The following is a 23,311-nucleotide window of genomic DNA, read 5'->3' as shown; positions in this document are numbered from 1 at the left end:
ACAGTCCAGGGGATTTGTTTTTTTTGTAGTTTATTAGAACTTAGATGGGATAAGGGATGAGTGGGATACTCCAACTTAGCAAACTATGCACAATCTTGAGGACTTCTATCTATGTTGAATGCAGCAAGGCCGCTGCTTCACCCTGCCACTGAAGTCAAGTATTGAACAGCAAACTTTTTGGTAGACTACTGTTGAGGGTTCTACTTGGAACCCCGTTTCTCACTGACTGTGTGTCCTGAGCTTCTGTCGAATGACCTCTCTGGACTAGTCTTCTTCCTGGGCAGACCCCTGGTACTCACGGACACTGTTTTTCCCAGGTAGCTCTGCCTTCAGTGCCACTGTCAGTTTCTTCAAAACCTCTATGGCTCAGCTCCACACTTGGCTCACCAGGCCGACTCCCTGTGACCACTTTCCCTTGCTGACAGGAGGCGAGACAGCCATCACCCTCCTCCTGGGACTCTGCTTCCGGCCAATGACGCCCTGTCACATGTGACCTCAGCTGTTATGTCCAACCCCAGGATGCACTGAAGTGGTGCCCTCCCACTGGGACTGCCACAAAAGCCTGCGTCTCACTGGCTGGGTTTCCTCCACTGTCCAACATGCTCCCCTATTGGATACAGTGGGGACACTCCCTCAGACCAGATGAATCACACCTGGGCACATATAACAGGTGTAACCCACAGATCAGGCTCCCCTGATAAGCAGATGTAGCAAAACAAATGCTTTACCTAGCACCTATCTAGGAGGGTCCTACATGTTTAAGAGTACATCACTCTTGCTTAGGTGAGAAATGAGCAACTGGGAGGGTGGAAATACAAAAATAAGGCATATTCAATATACTAAAAACAAAATGTATTTGCAATTGCGTAATAAAGAAGAGGAAGAAACAGAACGACATGCCTTGCAATAAACTGAGAAAGGCACATTTTGAAAAAAATGTGATCGTTTCTTAAATTGAAAAAAAAAAAAAAAATCCATGTTGTTTACAAAGAAGATTCAACTGGAGGAAAAAAGTTGAAGGTCAAGTTTAAACAGAATGCAAAAGTTGTCAGACATGCGGAAATCGGGACAAACAGTTAGATGAAAGCCCCATCCGAAGGTCAGAACTCCTCGAGGAAAATAGTGTCCACGTTTCCTCTTCTTGTGCATTCCTCCCCAGCTAACCTTCTGCTGCATCCGTCAGTAGTGATGTCAGATTTGTATTTGTTTATTTACAACAGATTGCAAGATGTTCTAAAAACGGGCAGGAGGCCGGAGTAATTAGATTACAGGCACGCTGGATTCTTTGGATCGCTTGCCAAGGGGGTTTGTGGTTGCTGCGAAAAGCGGAGACGGAGCCGCGGCTCTGCCAAGTCACATCCAATAATTTAGTATTTAAATTCACGCTATGCCCAGTCGCCAGCTTTAGAAATCCATAAGGATTAACCCAGTTTTGTAGGTTTGCCTACTCTTTGCCAGAATCCACATTCTTTCGCTTCATTCCGGCATATTTAACATATTTAACTGCTTTTGTGCTGGGGAAAGGACTGGATGATAACAGTCCTTTGACATAAGCAATGGGGACTACTACAAAATATTATTTATCAGATAATAGAATTTCAAACCCTTCAGTCATTAGGTTCCTTAACCACTTGCCGACCAGTCACGTTGACTGTACTGCGGCAAAGTGGCTCGTTCCCGTCCAGCGACGTAGACCTACGTCGCTGGATTCCTCCCCTTGTGGGCAGCGCGCGCGCCGCCGGAGGCTTGCTCCCACTGAATTCAGTCACAGCGGGAGTTGGGCTAGGGGAGGAGCGGCGGTAATCACCGCCGCTCTTCCCCGATCGTCGGGGAATCGAGTCTGGAGATCCGCCCGCTTGTGTAAACAAAGCGGGTGGATCTCCTAAGTGACAGACAGTGACAGATTGCAGAGTTCAGCATAGCTGAACATGCGATCTGTCCCTGTGTCACTCAGTCACCTCCCCCCACACACGTCAGTAAGCACCAGGCATACATTAACCCCTCCCTCTCCAATAAAATTAACCCCTTCCCTACCAGTGTCATTTTTACAGTAACAGTGCATATGTATAGCACTGATTACTGCAGTAATGTCACTGGTACCCCCAAAAGTGTCAAAAATGTCAGTCAAGGGTCCGATCTGTCCGCCGCAATGTCGCAGTCCCACAAAAAAAAAAAAAAAAAAATCCCAGATCGCCGCCATTACTCGTTAAAAAAAAAAAAAACACCAAAAATGACAGAAATCTTTCCCTTAGTAAACGCAATAACTTTTGCGCAAACCAATCAAAATATGCTTATTGTGATTTTTTTTACCAAACATAGGTAGCAGAAAACAAATTGGCCAAAAATTTAAAACGATTTTGATTTTTAAATTTTTTTGGGGGGGAAGCTCATAAAAAATGTGAAAAATATTGTTAATTTTTTCAAAATTTATGCTATTTTTTTGTTTATAGCGCAAAAAGTTAAAATAGCAGAGGTGATCAAATACCACCAAAAGAAAGCTCTGTTTGTGGGAAAAAAAGGACGTAAATTTCGTTTGGGTACATCGTCGCACGACTGCGCAATTGTCAGTTAAAGTCGCACAGTGCCGAATCGCAAAAAGTGGCCTGGACGTAAGACAGCAAAATCCTCCAGTGGTAAAGTGGTTAATACACTATATTGCCAAAAGTATTGGGACGCCTGCCTTTTTACGCACATGAACTTTAACGGCATCCCAGTCTTATGCCTCGTACACACGCAACGATTATCGGCCGTGAATTTTCAGCCAATGTCCGATCGGCCGTTTTTCGGCTTGTTAGTATGATGCTGCCGACAACCGACTCCGACTTTTCGGCCGAAAAAAACCTGGTGTGCATGCTATAAGATTTTTGTTGGCCGTCACCACAACGGCCGATTTTCCGTCAGTCAGTACAGATTTCAGCAGACAAAAATCTGATGAGCAAGTCTGGGCATGCTCAGAGAAGAAAAAACACACGGAAAGTAAACCAGCACATGACATCACTTCTGAAGTTGGTTTTTGTTGGCCGAGAAAATTTGTGTGCAGTCTAGAACACAACAACACTGGACAAAAGACGGCCGATCGGTCGGCCGATAATCATTGCGTGTGTACGAGGATTTAGTCTGGAGGGTTCAATATTGAGTTGGCCCACCCTTTGAACTGCAGTAGTGATTTAAAATGATTGCAGTGAGTGAGTGCACTACCGCAGCAGTTTATGCATCATTCACAATCAGATGATGTGAAACTGATGTCCCTGCAAGTGCGGTTTTCATATCAGTTTTCATGCAGTTAAGGTGTGAAGAACAAGCCCTTAATGTTAAAAATGTAAACATTAACATTTTCAGTAAAATATTTGTGTCGAAAATTGTTTTTGCAAAACTTTCAATGTTAAAAATATCGGCCGATACTGATATGCAATATCAATATGCGATATCGGTCGATCCCTACCCAGCACTTTGTGCATTTTGCAGTCCTGTACCCAGCGCTCTGTGCATTATGCAGTCCTGTACCCAGCGCTCTGTGCATTATGCAGTCCTGTGCCCAGCACTCTGTGTATTATTCAGTCCTGTGCCCAGCACTCTGTGTATTATTCAGTCCTGTACCCAGCGATCTGTGCATTATGCAGTCCTGTAGCCAGCGATCTGTGCATTATGCAGTCCTGTACCCAGCGCTCTGTGCATTATGCAGTCCTGTACCCAGCGCTCTGTGCATTATGCAGTCCTGTACCCAGCGCTCTGTGCATTATGCAGTCCTGTACCCAGCGCTCTGTGCATTATGCAGTCCTGTACCCAGCGCTCTGTGCATTATGCAGTCCTGTACCCAGCGCTCTGTGCATTATGCAGTCCTGTACCCAGCGCTCTGTGCATTATGCAGTCCTGTACCCAGCGCTCTGTGCATTATGCAGTCCTGTACCCAGCGCTCTGTGCATTATGCAGTCCTGTACCCAGCGCTCTGTGCATTATGCAGACCTGTACCCAGTGCTCTGTGCATTATGCAGTCCTGTACCCAGCGCTCTGTTCATTATGCAGTCCTGTAGCCAGCGCTCTGTGCATTATGCAGTCCTGTAGCCAGCGCTCTGTGCATTATGCAGTCCTGTAGCCAGCGCTCTGTGCATTATGCAGTCCTGTACCCAGCGCTCTGTGCATTATGCAGTCCTGTACCCAGCGCTCTGTGCATTATGCAGTCCTGTACCCAGTGCTCTGTGTATTATGTAGTCCTGTGCCCAGAACTCTGTGTATTATGCACTGCAGCACTCCACCAATCAGGCCTGTATGGTAGAGTGGCCAGACGGAAGCCACTCCTCAGTAAAAGGCACATGACAGCCTGCCTGGAGTTTGCCAAAAGGCACCTGAAGGACTCTCAGACCATGAGAAACAAAATTCTCTGGATTGATGAAACAAAGATTGAACTCTTTGGCCTGAATGGCAAGCATCATGTCTGGAGGAAAACAAGCACCGCTCATGACATATGGTAAATACCATCCCTACAGTGAAGCATGGTGGGGGCAGCATCATGCTGTGGAGATGTTTTTTTAGCGGCAGGAACTGGGAGACTAGTCAGGATCGAGAAAAAGACGAATGCAGCAATGTACAGAGACATCCTTGCTGATAACCTGCTCCAGAGCGCTCTTGACTTCAGACTGGGGTGAAAGTTCATCTTCCAACAGAACAACCACCCTAAGCACACAGCCAAGATAGCAAAGGAGGGGCTACGGGACAAGTTTGTGAAGATCCTTGAGTGGCCCAGACTTGAACCCGATTGAACATCTCTGGAGAGATCTGAAAATGGCTGTGCACCAACGCTCCCCATCCAACCTGATGGAGTTTGAGAGGTCCTGCAAACAAAAATGGGAGAAACTGCCCAAAAATAGGCGTGCCAAGCTTGTAGCATCATACTCAAAAAGACTTGAGGCTGTAATTGGTGCCAAATTTGCTTCAACAAAGTATTGAGCAAAGGCTGTGATACTTATGTACACGTTAAAGGTCTTGTTTTTTTATTTTTTTTATAAATTTGCAAAGATTTTGAAAAAAACTCTTCCACATTGTCATTATGGGGGATTGTTTGTAGAATTTTGAGGAAAATAACTAATTGAATCCATTTTGGAATAAGTCTGCAACAAAATGTGGAAACGGTAAAGCGCTGTGAATACTTTCTGGATGCGCTGTAGCTGCCTGATCTTCAGCTTTTATGATTTTGTGATCAGTACCTAATTTGAAAAAATTATATTTGTTTTCTTTGATGGCGTCCTTATGAATGACACTGAAATGATATCTATACTGAACAAAATTCTAAACGCAACACTTGTTTTCGCCCCCATTTTTCATGAGCCGAACTCAAAGATCTAAGAAAACCTGGGATTCATCTGTTAAGATGAGGCCTTTGACAACGTCTGATGGTGAGACGAAACGCGTCAGACACGCCTCCAGCCGCGGTCATTGTGATTATATGCCTTGTATCATGCAACGCCATGTGAGCTATTTATCTGATTTTTTATTCTAAATAAATGTGCATACTTCACTATTTGATGCCCATTTGTTTTTGGAGGGACATCATTATCCATCACTCATGAAGTATGAATGTATGAGGATAGGTTACTGTTGATGAAATACCGTGGTGGACCTGGTGCCAGATTCCTGAGTGGACCCTATCCTATTGCCCGTTTGACCTTCCTTAACAGGGGGTCTAACGTTCCAGTAAGGGAATCACTATACATGAGCACGTGGTGGTTTTCAAGACTGTGGTTTAACCCTATGGTGTTGGAATCTTTCTACATTAATTCCTGAACCCTAGCACCTGGCCTCACGGACTTTTATGGACTTTGTTCAGTCTTTCTTCTGATGCATTTATTTGTTTAGAAGTGTTTGGCACTGTACCTTTTTATTGCATATTTTTATCTGTTAAGAGAACACCTCTCAAAAGTGCCAGACGCCTTTGAATGTGAGTATTTGCCCACTCAAGTCGGTTACGACAAACTGCAGTCAGGTGGAGACCCCGATGAGGATGATGAGCATGCAGATAAGCTTCACTGAGACGGTTTCTGACAGTTTGTGCAGAAATTCTTTGGTTATGCAAACCGATTGTAGCAGCAGCTGTCCTGGTGGCCGGTCTCTGACCATCTTGGAGGTGAAGATGCTGGATGTGGAGATCCTGGGCTGGTATGGTTACACGTGGTCTGCGGTTGTGAGGCCGGTTGGATGTACTGCCAAATTCTCTGAAATGCCTTTGGAGATGGCTTATGGTAGAGAAATGAACTTTCAATTTACGGGCAACAGCTCTGGTGTACGTTCCTGCAGTCATCATGCCAATTGCACGCTCCCTCAAAACTTGCAACATTTTAGAGTGGCCTTTTATTGTGGCCAGCCTAAGGCACACCTGTGCAATAATCATGCTGTCTAATCAGCATCTTGATATGCCACACCTGTGAGGTGGATGGATTATTTCGGCAAAGGAGAAGTGCTCACTAACACAGATTAAGACTCCGTTCACACTATGTCGGATCCGACTTCGGGGCGACTTGTGAAGTCGCGTGCAGCGCAACTTGCACGGACTTCATAAAATGAATGTCTATGCAAGTCGCTCCAGGTCACCCCGAAGTAGTACAGGACCCTTTTTCTAAGTCAGAGTGACTTGTGTCGCTCCTATTAGAACCGTTCCTGTACTACAGTATGGGACGCGACGGACCGCGACTTGTCAGGCTGACAAGTCGCGGTCCAAGTCAGATCAGTGTCGCTCCTATTAGAACCGTTCCTGTACTACACTATGGGACGCGACGGACCGCGACTTGTCAGGCTGACATGTCGCGGTCCAAGTCAGATCAGTGTGAATGGGCTGCTAGAAAGATTGGTAAACAATATTTGAGAGAAATAGGCCTTTTGTGTACATAGAAAGTCTTAAGCCCCGTACAACGATCAGATTATCAAACAATCTGTTGTCCGTTTTTTGTGGCATGCTTGTCTGATGTGGAAAGTGAAGAGGTTATTTTCATACGAATTTTCCCATACGACAGAATTCTACTTCAGAAGTGATGTCATGTGTTGGATTGCTTTGTATGTGTTCTTTCATCTCTGAGCATGCTCTTAAGATTTTTTTCCGTCTAAAACTGTACTAATGAGATGAAAATCGGACGTTGTGTTGACGGACGATAAAAATTTTATAGCCTGCACATCAGGATTTTTTCGGCCGAAAAGTCGGAGTCGGCTTTTGAAACCACCATACTAACAATCCGAAAATCGGCAGATTGGTCGTCGGACGAAAATTCCCTTCAGATTTTCTTATCGTGTGTACGGGCCTTTAGATCTTTTGAGTTCAACTCATGAAAAATGGAGGCAAAAACAAAAGTGTTGCGTTTAGAATTTTGTTCAGTGTATTGTCTTATTCTGTTCATCAGCAGTTTGTAGAGCCAGGCTGATTATATTACAGTCTCAGTGGAAGTCAGCGGCGGGGACATGGCTCCCCCGAGCTGGAAACGTATGCATAGAATCTTAGGCATGTGGCTGAAGAGCTCACACAGTGAGTAAGAAGTATGAGTGGCCTTCCAGGCATGCTGAGCAGAACAACATCTTCTGTCCTCAGAATAACCCCCCTCCCCTGGAGTCTCCAAATGTATGGTGCCTTCCTCGTATACAATGACTTTCCACAGGCACAAAGCAGACAGGCGGGACGAAGGAATGCTATCACGCAAAGGAAACGGCAACACAACTCACTCTCAAAATACAGAGGTCCATTCTCTTTATATTTAAATCCCCTTTGTGTATTTTTTAAGACTCTTCAACTGAGCAGTCACAATGCATGAGGAGTTATCAGCGGTGTGCAGACCCGAAGAGCCAACTTACTACTGCATTAGGACAAAAAAGGCCAAGCAGATCCAACCCTGGCTGTAGCATGTTTTATCACCTCTACAGGCTGCAAATCAGCAGATGCATGGCTTTCTGGCTAAAAGTAGAAGACCATTTTACCACTTCTGGACCAGAAGATTTGCCACCTTAATAACCAGGTCATATTTTGCGATTCGGCACTGCGTTATTCTAACAGACAATTGCGCGGTCGTGCAACGCTGTACCCAAATAAAATTTATGTCCTTCCCCCCCCCCCCCCCCCCCACAAAATTGGATTTTTTGTAAGAACTCACTGTCAATCCTTTTCTCTGAAGTCCATTGACAGACGTAGCACCCGCCCCTCTACTATGGGGATGGTTGTGTTTTTTCACTGCTTGCTAGGAAACTGCTTTGTGAGCACTCTGTGCCCGGGGTTACGTCGTTAGGGACAGCCCCTATGGGCGTGTCTGGTAACAGCATTTGCGCTTTTGCACTGCCTAGTCTACTACTGAAGAGGGCGCATAACCCAATCGTAATGAAGCAAGGAGAGCTGCGTCTGTCAATGGACGATAGAGAAATAGAGCTTTCTTTTGGTGGTATTTGATCACCTGTGCAAGTTTTATTTTTTGCACTGAAATAAAAAAAAAAACAATATTTTTCACTTCTGCTATAGAACATTCCCAAAAAAAAATGTAAAAATCAAAATGTAACATTTTAGGCCAATTTGTTTTCTTCTACATATTTTTGGTTAACAAAAAATTGCAATAAGCGTATCTTGATTGGTTTGCGCAAAAGTTATCGCATGTACTAATTACGGGAAAGATTTTTATTTTTTATTTTACTAGTAAAGGCGGCGATCTGTTATTTTTAGCGAGACTGTGATATTGCAGCGGACAGATCAGACCCCTAACTGACATTTTTGACACTTTTGGGGGGACCAGTGACGTTACTACAGTAATCAGTGCTATAAATATGCACCTTTACTGTAATAATGACACTGTGGGTGATCAAGGGGTGAAATGTGTACCTAGGGGCGTGTTTATAACTGTATGGGGGTTGGGCTTGGTAAATGATCACAGATCCTGAATAGAAGGATCACAGGATCTCTGTGATCATTCCAGAGAGAAGAACGGTCAGCTGTGTTTACAACAGCTGCCCGTCGTCCTCTCTCAGCAGGGACAATCGCGGGTGCCAGGCGGCAATCGGAGCCACCTGCCCCGTGCATCGGAGTCCCCCCCCTGGGTGGGGGCAGGAGCGCTCCGGGGGCGGCGCGCGCTGGCCCCCAAACTGCAGGCGCGCTGTTTACAACAGCTGACCGTTCTTCTATCTCAACTGGATTCCCTCAAATCCAGTGATGTTCACGATAGCATTAGCTGTCCCAGGACTCTCTTTACTCATTGGCTGAGACAGCAGCGGGAGCCCATTGGCTGATCTGGCAATCCGCCGATCCCCGCTGAGCAGGCGGATGACAGCTCTGTCTCCGCTCTGTGTGTGGAGACAGAGCTGTTAGATCCCTGCTGTCCCCTATGGGGGAATCTGATAAGAATGGACCGTCTGTCCGTTCTCATCCGATCCGCCAGGCGGATGGAAAATTGGGTTTCAATCCATCCGGATTTGATGGACAGGATCGGATTGGATGTCAGCGGACATGTCTCCGCTGACATCCTCTGCCCCATAGAGATGCATGGGGCATCCGATCAGATCCGCCTGAAAAACTGACAGGCGGATCTGTCCCAAGGGGCCTAAAGTGTAACCACTTTTGTTGAGAAAAAAAAACATTCCCCTCTGGGTGATCTCTGTACATTACAAGGATTATAACAAACTTTGTTGCAGATTCCATCCTTTTTTTATTCTGAAGAAATCCCTGTGTATTCCTTTGTGCTGAGTGGGTCTAATGGGAGTGGTTTCATAAATATCAATCAGCTGTGCACCTGCAGGGCTCTAATGAGGAAAGCTGCTGGGCCTGCATCCCTTTAGACGTGTTCCTATTGGGTGTATCTCACCAAAAATGACATTTTTGTTGCAGGGGGTGCCAGAAATCTGACTTTTATCTTAGGCTGGACAAACATTATTGAATTTTCTTATTCAATTTTCCTTTAGATTTACCAAAATCATATAATATGAGGTCACACCTAAACACTTTCAATTTGCATGCAATCAGGCAGGCCCTTGCACTACATAGTTGACGGTAAATCAAAAGTAAAGGAAATTGAATAAGAAAGATGTATCATGTATGGCCCGCCTTAGGCAGACTTTTGGGAATATTGGTGAGCCAATCACACAAGCAGGAAATGATGTTTCTGGGGGTGTGGTCAGTATACATTCTGTGTACAGAAGACCTCCAGGCGGCCATATTGCAATGCATTTTCAGAAAATTACAACAGCTGCAGATTAAAAAGGAAAGGTCATTTTTAATAACATACAATTACAATAGGATTTGTGTCACAATTGTATACGCTATATTGTTTTTTTTTCTTTTTTTGCTATTTTTTCCCCCCCACGAAAGTGGAGTTATCCTTTAAGCATTGTCATCCTAGACTAGGAAGTGTGTTACTGTCAGGGTCACCATGTGAAAATAAAGGAAAAGAGCCTAAAGCCTGGTACACACGTTCAGATTATCGGAAAAATTTTCATCCGTTTTTTGTTGCATTGAAAGAGAAGAAGAGGTTACTTTCATATGAAAATTCTCGTATGACAGAATTCAACTTCAGAAGTGATGTCATGTGTTGAATTGTTTTGTATGTATTCTTTCGTTTCCGAGCATGCCTAGTCTAACTCGATTTTTTTTTGGACGAAAACTGTAAATTAAAAGAAAATCGGACGTTTTGTGTTCACTTACGATAAATATTTTATAGCCTGCACATCCAGTTTCTGTCGTCCAAAAATGTGTAATCGGCTGTCGAAAGCACTATACTAACCAGCCGAAATCCGGCAGATCGCTCTTTACTTTCCAATTTTCTTATCGTGTGTACAGGCCTTTAGGGTAAAAGCATTGAACTACTTGTCGCTTGCCCACCGTCCAATGACGGCGGAGCGGTGCGGCTCTCGTTCTGGGAGGACATCATATGACGGCGCCCCAGAAAGGCCGGTTCCTAGGACACGGTGCGACCCCGATCTTAGTAAAGAGCCATTGATGTGGCTCTTTACCCATGTGATCGGCTGTGTCCAATCACAGCAGGTCACATGTAAATGCGGAAGTGCCGATTATCAGCGCTCCTTGCCTCACCCTGTCAGAGTGTGGGGGGAGGAGAGCCGATCAGTGGCTCCCCCTCGAAGGGTAGTCCAGGACAAGTAATCAGGGCATTGATCATCAGTGCCCCGATTACAGTAAAGCAAAAACAGTGCACATCAGTGACACCAATCAGTGCCCATTAGTGATACCATTGCCCATCAGTGCCTGCTCATCTGTACTGCCGGTCAGTGCCCATCAGTGCGGCCCACCAGTGCCCGCCCGTCAGTGACCACCAGTGCCCGCCCGTCAGTGACCACCAGTGCCCGCCCGTCAGTGACCACCAGTGCCCGCCCGTCAGTGACCACCAGTGCCCGCCCGTCAGTGACCACCAGTGCCCGCCCGTCAGTGACCACCAGTGCCCGCCCGTCAGTGACCACCAGTGCCCGCCCGTCAGTGACCACCAGTGCCTGCCCGTCAGTGACCACCAGTGCCTGCCCGTCAGTGACCACCAGTGCCTGCCCGTCAGTGACCACCAGTGCCTGCCCGTCAGTGACCATCAGTGCCGCCCGTCAGTGACCATCAGTGCCACCCGTCAGTGACGATCAGCGCCCAATAGTGCCACCTATCAGTGCCCATTAGTGCCACCTATCAGTGCCCATTAGTGTCCATCAGTGGGGCATATTAGTGCCTTCTCATCAATGCCCATAAGTGCCACCTCATCAGTGCCCATAAGTGCCACCTCATCAGTGCCGCCTCATCAGCGCACATCAGCGAAGCAGAAAAATTAATGTGATTTTGCTTGTTGAGCGTTTTAGAGCTACCAGCATCAAGCAGAAAATCGCTCAGGTGTGAACGGGGCCTAAGGGAAGTGAAGCCTTTAGTATAAAATACACACACAAAACAAATAAAAATAAGTATGGTATTTAGTTGAAAAGAAAAACCTCATCAGTTCCGATAAGTGCCACCTCATCAGTGCCCATCAGCGCAGCCTATCAGTGCCCATCAATGCTGCCACATCAGCGCACATCAGCGAAGCAGAAAAATGAATGGGATTTTGCTTGTTGAGCATTTTAGAGCTACAAACTTCAAGCAGAAAATCGCTTACATGTGAACGGGGCCTAAGGGAAGTGAAGCCCCTAGTATAAAATACACAAAACAAATAAAATACGTACAGTATTTAGTCGAAAAGAAAAACAAAATACTTGCATGTAACCCCCTGAAAACATAACACAAACAAAATAACGATCAATATACCATAATAAATAAGAGTCATGAGCTTCCTCCTACCTTTCCATCAGAAGCAGTGTTGATACGGTAGTGGTAAACCCTGCCTTCGTATCTCAGCGATATGGACCTTTGTCCGGGGCTACTCTCACTCTCCCGAACCAGGAAGCTGCCATTAATCCCGCTGCTCAGCAGATATTCTGCAGCGTTTCGAGACACAGGTCCATGGTACCAGGAATGCTTCTCGGGGCTGTTGACTGGTGTGATGTAGTTACTGGGCACCCAGCCCTGTCCGTTTTTGGTCTGGGCCTCGCACCACTCTCCATTGTGATTGTATCCCAAAACGCGGAGCTTCTCACCTAACATACAGAAAACAGTTATGAAGAAGATCAGAGGTGATCAGCTCGTGAACCTTCAGTGCCACTTGTCGGTACTTACTATAATCATCAATAAACTGAAAATGAAGCCAAAACTCTTGAAAGCCCTGTCAGGTTTTATTTTCTCCCTTACGAAGATTACCTCTCTTTATCCTCAAAACCAATGTCACCAGACAGAAAGCGAGGGTAAACCCCACATTTTTGTTGTCACAAGAACAACAGTAGAGGGGGATCTTCAAATGGGGACATCCATGTGACAACAGGGGTTTTAACCATTCTGTACTTCAGGGTCTTCAAACTTTGGCATATGTGACAAAATAGGCCAGCTGCAACATTTTATCAGGTGTAAGGAGGAACTCTGATGGGGACACCTGAAGTAAGCGGTGACTCTGATGTAAGGGGGACCTTGATAGAGACTCTGATGGGCATAAACCTTTCTTGGAATTTCTTTGCTTACTTTGTGAAGCTTTTTTTGTGTTAAATCGGGGGTCTCCAGGCTTTCTAAGCAAAGGGCCAGTTTACTGTCATTGAGACTTCAGGGGGGCCAGACTGTGGCCAGTAGAAAATGCCAAAGTATCAGTGCCCATCATTGGTTTAAATGGGAGATATAGTGCCCCATCGATGGTGTCAGTAGGGGGAATGGTGCCCCATTGATGGTGTCAGTAGGGGGAATGGTGCCCCATTGATGGTGTAAGGAGGGGGAATACTGGCCCATTGATGGTGTCAGTAGGGGGAATGGTGCCCCATTGATGGTGTCAGTAGGGGGAATAGTGCCCCATCATTAGTGTTAGTAGGGGGAATAGTGCCCCATCATTGGTGTCATTTGGTGGAATAGTACCCCATTGATGGTGTCAGTAGGGGAAATGGTGCCCCATTGATGGTGTCAGCAGGGGGAATGGTGCCCCATTGATGGTGCCAGTAGGGGGAATGGTGCCCCATTGATGGTGCCAGTAGGGGGAATGGTGCCCCATTGATGGTGCCAGTAGGGGGAATGGTGCCCCATTGATGGTGCCAGTAGGGGGAATGGTGCCCCATTGATGGTGTCAGTAGGGGGAATAGTGCCTCATCATTAGTGTCAGTAGGGGGAATAGTGCCCCATCCGTTGGTGGAATAGTACCCCAAGGGTCAGATAAAGGCACTCAAAGGGCCCCATCTGGCCCACAGGCTGCAGTTTGGAGACCACTGTTCTAAATCATAAAATGCTGATTACAAATACACAAAGAAGCAAGGGGATTTCCAGTCACTACTTACCAACCAGCCAGCGACCAACCGAATTAACCTAACAGTATGCGTTAAAAACAGGGGTTTAGTTGCACACATTTGCAAATACATGCGTAAGCTGCAGGCCACGGCAAGGCACCCTGATACTGAGACTCTTTAAAGGTAGAGTTAGGGTCTGCAGAGATATTTTAACGCATACTGTTAGACAGGTTAATTTGGTTGGTCGCTGGCTGGTTGGTAAGTAGTGACTGGAAATCCCCTTGCTTCTTTGATCTGCATTTGCCCTTCCAGTGCTCCTTACTGTTAGGACCAGTTATAGGTGGGGGAGGTGACCACTAATTACAAATACAGGCCAAGTAAAACATATAATAGTAATCCGATTATTTAAGAAAATTATTTTTTGGGCCTGTAATAATTTGTAAAACAATCAATATGACCCTCTTTCTGACAAGTTTGGAGACCCCTGTCCTGCTCTATCCAAATTTAAAAAAAAAATCAATCTTGGCATTAGATAAACGGTTTCAATCTGTCCTTTTACCTATAGTTTTGGTTTATGTAAAAGATTTTAATGTTTCATTGTAAAGAGCAGTGCAAACACAAAACTTCAGATGCCATACATAAAATGAGAAAATAAAGAGGTTATGTATAAAGAAAAAACTGGATTTTTGACTTACCGTAAAATCCTTTTCTCTTAAGTTCATTGTCAGATGCAGTTCTAGGATCCATATCAGTAAGTTTATACTGCCCCCTACAGGAGTAGGACACTAGGCATAAAAAAAGTTCTGGCTACGCCTATGGGCAGTCCCAGAGGGTACACCCTCTCTCTTCTTGCATAGGATGTCAGTTTTGTATCAAAGCAGTGTCAGAAAAGTAACACCAACCCAACTCAAAACAGAGGGGCGGGTACTGCGTCCTTTAATGAACTTAAGAGAAAAGGATTTTACGGCAAGTCAAAAATCCAGTTTTCTCTATCGCTCATTGACGGATGCAGTTCTCTGATCCATATCAGTAGGGACGTCCAAAAGCAGTGCCATAAAATAAGGGGTGGGAAGTTGGGAACAGCAGAAAAGAACAAGTCCCCAAGGCTAAACATAGCCAACCAGACAACATAGGACTCATCGGAACAAAAAATGAGGCTCACTTGAAACAAACAGTAAACACCCTCAAGGCCAAAGGCCCTCCAGACAGCAGCCAGCAAAACTTTACGGCCAAAAGAGGCATCAGCAGATGCCAGCACATCCACCTTATAAAATTTGGTAAAGGTGCGAACAGATGACAAGGTCTTGCAACCTGAAGCACAAATGCCTGTATGGCTTAAAGCCCAGGAAGCACTAGGCGCCCGAGTAGTACAATGTCCACACTCAAGTGAACACAAGAAACCACCTTCGGAGGGAAGGATGGATCGGGACAAAGTACCACTTGTTTCCATGACCAACATATAGGGAGAACGACAGGATAATGTCGCCAGTACCAACACCCTGCGTGCAACAAGCAGCAACCAAGGACTCGAATACTTGCAAAAGGAGGTTCTGAAGAACCGACTGCACCAAATCAAGGTGGTGACAGAGGTCGCACTGGAGTACCAAGTGTCGCACCCCCTGGAAGAAGTTACTCACCAGGGAACGGGCGGCCAACGGCCTGTGGACGAAAATTGCCAAAGCCGAAACCTGACCCCTGAGAATACTCAAGGCCAATGTTCGATCAACTCCCTGATGAAAGATAGCCAAGATCCGGGTCACCGAGCAAGAGCAAGGGGGAGCCCAAAGAGACTCACACCACGCAATATACGACTCTCTCGCATGATGAAAAATCATCCTAGATTTCGCTTCTCCTGCTTTAAGCAGGGTGGGAAGCACTGAAGCAGACTATCCCTTGCCCTTCAGCACCTGGCTTTCAACAGCCAAGCCGACAAGACATTGACCATAAAGCAGGATGGAAGATGGGCCCTGGAGACAATAAATCCTCCCAGAGAGGAAGCCTCCAAGGAGCGCTTGCGGCTAGCCTGACCAGGTCGGCATACCAAGCCCGGCGAGGCCAGTCTGGAGCCACGAGAATGACCGGAATCCTTTCCGCCTCGATCCTGCAAAGAAGTCTTGGCAGCAACTTGAGAGGAGGGAAGGCAGACAGCAGCTGATACTGACCTTAGCCCATCCGTGAACGCACACACACGACTATGCCGGCGTCATCCTCGCGCAGGTGACCATGTTAAACTTCTCAGCATAGTTCATGTTGAACTTAGCATATGGTCTTGCCTACGACAGAAACCATGGTGCCATCAGTGCATCTGCCAGAGGGTCCCGGGAGCGGGCCATAAACCTCTGCACTATCCTGTAGATGCGACGCCAACAGATCCACGTCTGGAGTGCCCCAACGAAGACACAACCGCTGGAACACCTCCAGATGAGGGGACCATTCCCCTGCATCCACGGCCTGGCGACTGAGCCAATCCGCCTGCCAATTTTACACACCTGGAAAAGGAACAGTAGAGAGAGCTGGGGAGGAGGTGGGCACAACAGGGCAGAGGGAAACCCAGGAGAGTGAGGGTCCGACCATCCCAGGGAGGGACCCTTGTCCACCCCAAAATCCGCCAGGGAGGGGGGGGGGGGGACGTTTACTCATACTTACTTTTTGTATGGCTGAAATCGCATCACACAGACATCGCATGTGATCTTAACAGCAAAGGCATTGCACTAGTGTGAACCGCCACTGAATCTTCCAATGAAGACACCTGTTCAGGTGACAACTAAGGCTGCTTTCATTGAAAAAATGCGATAAAAACAATGCGCTTTTGTCACATTTTCTGGACTACCGACTCCAATCATGCACCTGTGAAGCTTATCCAACTCAAAAAACACACCAAAAATGCACTGCGGGTGCGTTTTAAAACGTTTTTGATGTGTTTTCTATAAAAATCAAAAAGGGAGATGCGTTTTTGGTAGCGCTTTTGAAAAGCACATCAAAGATGCAGCATGCGGGACTTTTAAAAACCGCACTGAACCCACTGCGCCCTGGTATTAAGAGCTCCTAAACTGGATTTAAAGGGATATATTTTTTACCCCACAATTGCATAAAAAAAAATGGATCAGTGTGAAAGGGAATTCCCCTCACTATGAGGAGATTTCGTTATGCTTCCTGTTGCATCTCTAAACAGGAAGTGAAGGGAAATCTCCCAACGAGACACAGAAAGCAAGAAATAAACTGACAAAAGGTTTTAGGCCTAAACAAGGTTTGTCTACACATATACTGTAGCAGCACACCATTAGAGTGGGGCTCCACCCAAAAGGGGAAGCTCTGCTTTTTGCTCCCCCACCCCGTCACCTTTTGGGGGGAGCAGATACCGGTCAAAACCCGCTTCCACTTCTGGGTAAGATCGCCACGCAACAATTGCAGAGATCTACGAAATTCCAGGCCTCTCCTCCCCCCCGACTTCTGAGACACACAGGCCCTACAATACAGTGGGACCTTTCAGAAAGCGCAGCGCGAGTCGCGCATTCGCAGTAGGAAACAGGCTGTGAAGCGGCAAGGCTTCACTTCCTGTTTCCCTTAGTGAAGATCCTGGTGTTCCGTCTGAATAGGCGGCCTATCAGATAAGGTAACGGAAGCTGCACATGCGTTCCATCACTACCAGGTTTGCTAAAGTGGCAGAACACCTGCAGTCAGAAGGCGGCAGCGGACATCTTACTACACCCAGCTACGTCTTGAATTTCAGAGTAATTTTAGCAATAAAGTCAGCAGATAAATATAGTATATTGACATCTGTAATGCTGTTTTGATGTTGCATTTTTAAAGTCTAAAGATTTAGCGCTGAGCAGGGCGGGGTGTACCAAGATGGCCTCCGCCACCTTCCTACTGCTGGCGTCCAGCTTCTTTCAAAATATAACATCCAAACAGCATCACAGATGTCAATATAATAGATTTATTTCTATATGCTCACTTTATTGCTAAAGTTACTCTGAAATTAAAGACGTAGCTGGGTGTAGTAACATGTCCGCTGCCGCCTTTATGTTCTGTTAGATTAGCAAACCTGGTAGCGGTGGAACGAATGCGCACCTGACGGAACGTCACTTCTGTTAACTAATCTGACGGGTCGCCTATTATGACAGAACACCAGTGCCTGCACCCGGAGCCAATGGACGGATCGGTTTGGGGTGCTGACATCACTGGATTCCTGGACAGGTAAGTGTCCTTATATTAAAAGTCAGCAGCTACAATATGTGGCTGTAGACTTTAAAGAGGAAGTAAAGCCTAAAGCAGGGGCCATCAAACTGCGGCCCGCCAGGGTCCTGAACCCGGCCCGCCTGCCGGGATCGGCATAGGGCTGACTGTCGGTCACTCACTGAAGCTGTAATATGCTTCAGGAAAAGGGTGGACCCGGGGCGCAGAGCACTGCGCCCTAGCCCACCCATTTGTGTGACAATAGCGAATGAAGATTCGCTATTGTCACATGGATCCTCCTCCTGGCCAATCAGATTGGCCAAAAGGCGAACCCATGCCATTAGCCGGGGAGGAGGCGGGAGGACTCGAGGAGACCCGGGGGACTGAGGAGAAGCCGCCCGCCACTGCAGGTAAGTGCACTGATCTCTCTGGCAGTCTCTGCACACTGGTCGCTTTGCATTCAAAGGGGACACGCTGTGGTCACTCTGGCATTGAAAGGGGGCACGCTGTGGTCACTCTGGCATTGAAAGGGGGCACGCTGTGGTCACTCTGGCATTGAAAGGGGGCACGCTGGGGTCACTCTGGCATTGAAAGGGGGCACGCTGGGGTCACTCTGGCATTGAAAGGGGGCACGCTGGGGTCACTCTGGCATTGAAAGGGGGCACGCTGGGGTCACTCTGGCATTGAAAGGGGGCACGCTGGGGTCACTCTGGCATTGAAAGGGGGCACGCTGGGGTCACTCTGGCATTGAAAGGGGGCACGCTGGGGTCACTCTGGCATTGAAAGGGGGCACGCTGGGGTCACTCTGGCATTGAAAGGGGGCACGCTGGGGTCATATATATATATAAATAAACCAATAAATATTGTATTGTTTTTTTGTGCACTACAAATAAAATATGCGCATTGGAATTTGTTCATATTTTTTTTCAAACTATAGTCCGGCCCCCAACAGTGTCTGAGGGACCGTGAACTGCCTGGCCCCCTGTTTAAAAAGTTTGAGGACCCCTGGCCTAAAGAATAATAATTTGTACCTATAGGTAGGCCTATAAAAAAGGCTTACCTATAGGCACTGTAAATATCTCCTAAACTTGCAAAGTTTAGGAGATATTTACATTGCAGGCAGCCGATGACGTCATCGGCACATGCGCTCTGAAGGAACGGCCATCCGTGCCGTTCCTTCAGATACCTGTGCCGTGAATGACGGCTCCCCCCCCGCATGTATGGGAGTGACGTCATTGCAGCTTCGGTGGCAGTCCGTGGACCCGGAAGGAAGACCGGGAGAAAATGGACGTTGCCTCCAGTGACTATATCGCATCGCTGGAGGGCTTCGTTTTCAGGCAAGTTTCACAAAATGTGCTAGTATGCAATGCATACTAGCACATTATGCCCTTTACCTTGCAGGTCCTAAAAAAAAATAAAGTAACCAGGGGTTTACAACTATTTTTTTTTTATATGCCCATCCATTACTGGAAGCTTTGAGCAATGCAGTTATATTGACATCTCACTCTCCCCGTCTTACTCTCAAGAAGGTGGATTTTAAAACTGATTCCACCACTTATGGTATTTATATAGTAATTTCTACATCTGCTTGGGGTTCAACTTTAAACAAGCAACCATACAAAAGGCTATAAAGCAGAGAGAATTACACAGAGACACAATAATTACAATATCTGTCAAATCGAATTACTTTGCTGACAGATTTCTGCAAGGTTGGAGATGAGATTGAAAGCGGTAATATTTGCAGTGCAATGTTGTATTAGACTTGGAGTATTATTACCCACGCTTATACGCTGATCCCATGTTACCAGTGTTTCCATGCATAAGGCCTCATTCACACGATCGGACCGATCGCGTCTGCCTGTCCGTTTTTCAGACGGACCTGATAGGGCCACCTATTGTCCTCTATGGGGAGGCGGATGTCAGCGGGCATCTGCCTGGCATCCATCAAGATCCGCTGAAAACAGACATATTGCAATACGTTTGCCACCCGTCCAGCGGGTCTGATCGGATGAAAATGGACAGGCTGTTCGTTTTCATCTGATCCTCCTCATAGAGGAGAGGGGGACTCTGACAGGTCCGTCTCTGCAGAGCGAGCGGAGGCGGACCTTGTTTACAAAGGCAGACCACAATTCTGTCTGCTTCGGGAACAATCGGCAGGTCCCGGCGGACATCAGGTCCCCGGACACGCTGATTGGCTCCTACTGTGTTCAATCACAAACATGGCCGCCGTGCATTAAGCACACAGGCTACAAGAAAATGGTAACCCCACGAAGCTCCCAGAGACCAAGGAGGGATCCCTAGGCCCCAAGAACAGGCCCAGGCAGGATGGGGGGCCCTGGCAGGAGCCCCCACCAGATACAACCCCCCCCCATCCCTGCACAACCAGTCATCTGTTCGCCAGCAGCGCACCCCCCCACCAAATCGCCAACATAGCGTCCTGCCCCCATCCCAAGAGGTGGACCAGACCACCCTCACTGCCCCAGAAAAAGTGGGGGGGGGGGGGGGGGTAGGATGGGCGACAAATGAAGGAGGGGAACCCAGGGGTCCACGTCCACCCCAAAACCTTCCAGGGGGAGAGGGGGGGACATTTACTCCCCATACCAGGAACCAGGCTGGCACCGCTCCAGACAGAACCTCCACTCCATCGAAATGGGGAGGCTGTCGGCCAGGAGGAACACTAGGACTTGGGCTGAGACCCGGTCGTATGCGACCTCGCAAGGCGTTTAACTCGCAGGCCAGCGGGGCTATTTCGCGGCTGACCTAGTGCAGAGCTGAGGCCTGCGCTGGCTGGCCAGACTGGGGTGACCACTGGATCTAGATTATCCGTCACCCAGTCCAGCAGTTGATTGTAGATCTCACTGGAAAAAAACATAGGCGTAGCCAGACTTTTTTCTGCCTAGTGTCCTACTCCTATGGGGGCAGTATAAGCCGATAGTTAAGAAGATCAGGAGCTGTGTCCTCCAATGAACGAAAGTGAAAAGTATCCACTGCAAACGGGCCCCTAGGTATTATAATTAACTAGATGCAATGAGTATATACAGGCATATAGCCTACTCTGACATTATTACTGGTAATAATTAAAAGCAACATATCCAAAAATGTCCAGTGGGACTATGTCACGGCTGACCTAGCGCAGAGCTGAGGCCTGCGCTCGCTGGCCAGACTGAAGTGACCACTGGATCTAGATTATCCGTCACCCAGTCCAGCAGTTGATTGTAGATCTCACCGGAAAAAAACAGGTAAGAGGAAAATGTTCTATCTTAAATGAAAAAATTGCCAGGACCAGAGATCCCAGCAAGGAACTAGGCCGTTACTCCTGACTAGGCAGAAAACACCCCCTGGGAGTGCCCATAGGCGTAGCCAGACTATTTTTCTGCCTAGTGTCCTACTCCTATAGGGGGCAGTATAAGACGATAGTCAAGAAGATCAGGAGCTGTGTCCGCCAATGAACGAAAGTGAAAAGTATCCACTGAAAACGGGCCCCTAGCTATTATAATTAACTAGATGCAATGAGGATATACAGGCATATAGCCTACTCTGACATCATTACTGGTAATAGTTAAAAGCAACATATCCATAAATGTCTTACCTTTAGTGATGCTGAGAGTATTGTCCCCGCTAGCTACAAAGTCATACAGTGCAACAAACAGATTGGGGTCATTTTCACTTGGTCCCGATAAGAGGTTTTCCTTGGAATTCCAACGAGCAGCTTCACTCAAACCTTGAGGCTCAAAATCGGATACTATTGGTTTTTGCAAGGCTTCTGCAGAGGAAACACAGAAAAATCGTGTTACATTTTAATGTCCAGTATGAGTTCCACAACAGAGTCATAGTGAACACAACCAATCAACTCAATAAACCTAAAACATTTCCCAGAACTCAAGCAGGTGACCTAAAGCTCAAAACACAACCACCAGAAGGTCGAAACTTACCTTTATATGCATCCACAATGATATTCCATAGACATGTGCGCACATGGGATGTGTTAGATAAATACTCCAAAATCATAATATGGCACTTATTGGAATTATATTTTATTCACAGCAAGCTTGTCAAATGTGGTTTTATGATTAATCGTAATATTAATATGTGTGAATGACCTTGATCAGGTGATTAGTGGTGAAGTTCTTCAGCTGAGGCAGTAAAATGTCAGATATTTCTATTATATGTAGCTAGTTGGACTAGGACATATAAGGTATCTGGTATAGAATGCCATGGGAAGTCAAGAATAGACAGGATCTATGTAATACGAGGAATAATACACATATTTGTTTAACCACTTGCCGACCGCCGCACGACTATCTACGTCGGCGGTCAGCCCCTCACAGGCAAACTAACGTAGGGCTACGTTGCTTGCTTGTGAGGGTCTAGGGAGCGAGCGCGCGCCGCCGGAGGCGCGCTCCCGCGTGGTCACGGACCCCCCCGCGCGTGTGACCAGCGGACCCGATGTCCGCCGGCCACTTTGCGATCGGCGGGGGAGAGGGAGAATGTCAGGCAGCTTGTGTAAACAAGCGACCTGTCATTCTCCTCGCTGTTAAGACACTGATCACATGGATCTACTATGTAGATCCGTTGATCAGTGTCCTTACAGCTCAAGCCACAGCCAATCACAGTAGAAAGCACGCCCCTAGGGACACACACAGCCCCTCCCTCCCAAATAAAGTTAACCCCTTCACTACCAGTGTATTTTTACAGTAACAGTGCATATATATAGCACTGATTACTGTAGAAATGTCACTGGTAACCCCAAAAGTGTCAAAAATGTCAGTCAAGGGTCCGATCTGTCCACCGCAAAATGTCGCAGTACCGCAAAAAAAAAAAATCGCAGATCGGCACCATTACTCATTAAAAAAAAACAACAAAAATGACAAAAATCTTTCCCTTTGTTATTAAACGCGATAACTTTTGCGCAAACCAATCAAAATACGCTTTTTGCGATTTTTTTTTACCAAACATAAGTAGGATAAAACAAATTGGCCGAAAATGTTAAAAAATTTTGATTTTTACATTTTTTGGGGGGGGAATTTCATATAAAAAAATGTGAAAAATATTGCTATTTTTGCAAAATTGTCGCTCTTTTTTTGTTTATAGCGCATGATCAAAAAATCGCACAGGTGATCAAATACCACCAAAAGAAAGCTCTGTTTGTGGGAAAAAAAGGACGCCAAATTCGTTTAGGTATAGCGTCGCATGACCGCGCAATTGTCCGTTAAATTCACGCAGTGCCGAATCGCAAAATACCCCCTGGTCGGAATGGGGGTAAAATCTTCCGGGGCTTAAGTGGTTAAATAATGTTAGTTAGGATTAGTGTAATCTCAGTCATAATTAACCACTTGCCGACCGCCGCACGACT

At 46.7% G+C, this 23,311-nt stretch overlaps 1 protein-coding gene across 4 annotated transcripts in view; it reads right to left on the bottom strand.

The window, feature by feature from the left end:
• Window positions 1–23,311, bottom strand: part of ABL1 (ABL proto-oncogene 1, non-receptor tyrosine kinase) — a 370,450-nt gene that overhangs the window by 94,211 nt on the left and 252,928 nt on the right. For all 4 annotated transcript variants that reach the window (XM_082263046.1, XM_082263045.1, XM_082263047.1 and 1 more), the window contains 2 exons: window positions 21,548–21,721; window positions 12,269–12,564 (listed from right to left, as the gene is read on the bottom strand). In XM_082263046.1, coding sequence (XP_082119172.1) covers window positions 12,269–12,564; window positions 21,548–21,721 — 470 coding nt within the window. The remainder of the gene's footprint in view (window positions 1–12,268; window positions 12,565–21,547; window positions 21,722–23,311) is intronic.

Source organism: Pelophylax lessonae (genome assembly GCF_965119305.1).
Source record: "Pelophylax lessonae genome assembly, chromosome: 7".
Classification (NCBI taxonomy): domain Eukaryota; kingdom Metazoa; phylum Chordata; class Amphibia; order Anura; family Ranidae; genus Pelophylax; species Pelophylax lessonae.
This window is presented reverse-complemented; position numbering and strand designations above follow the sequence as displayed.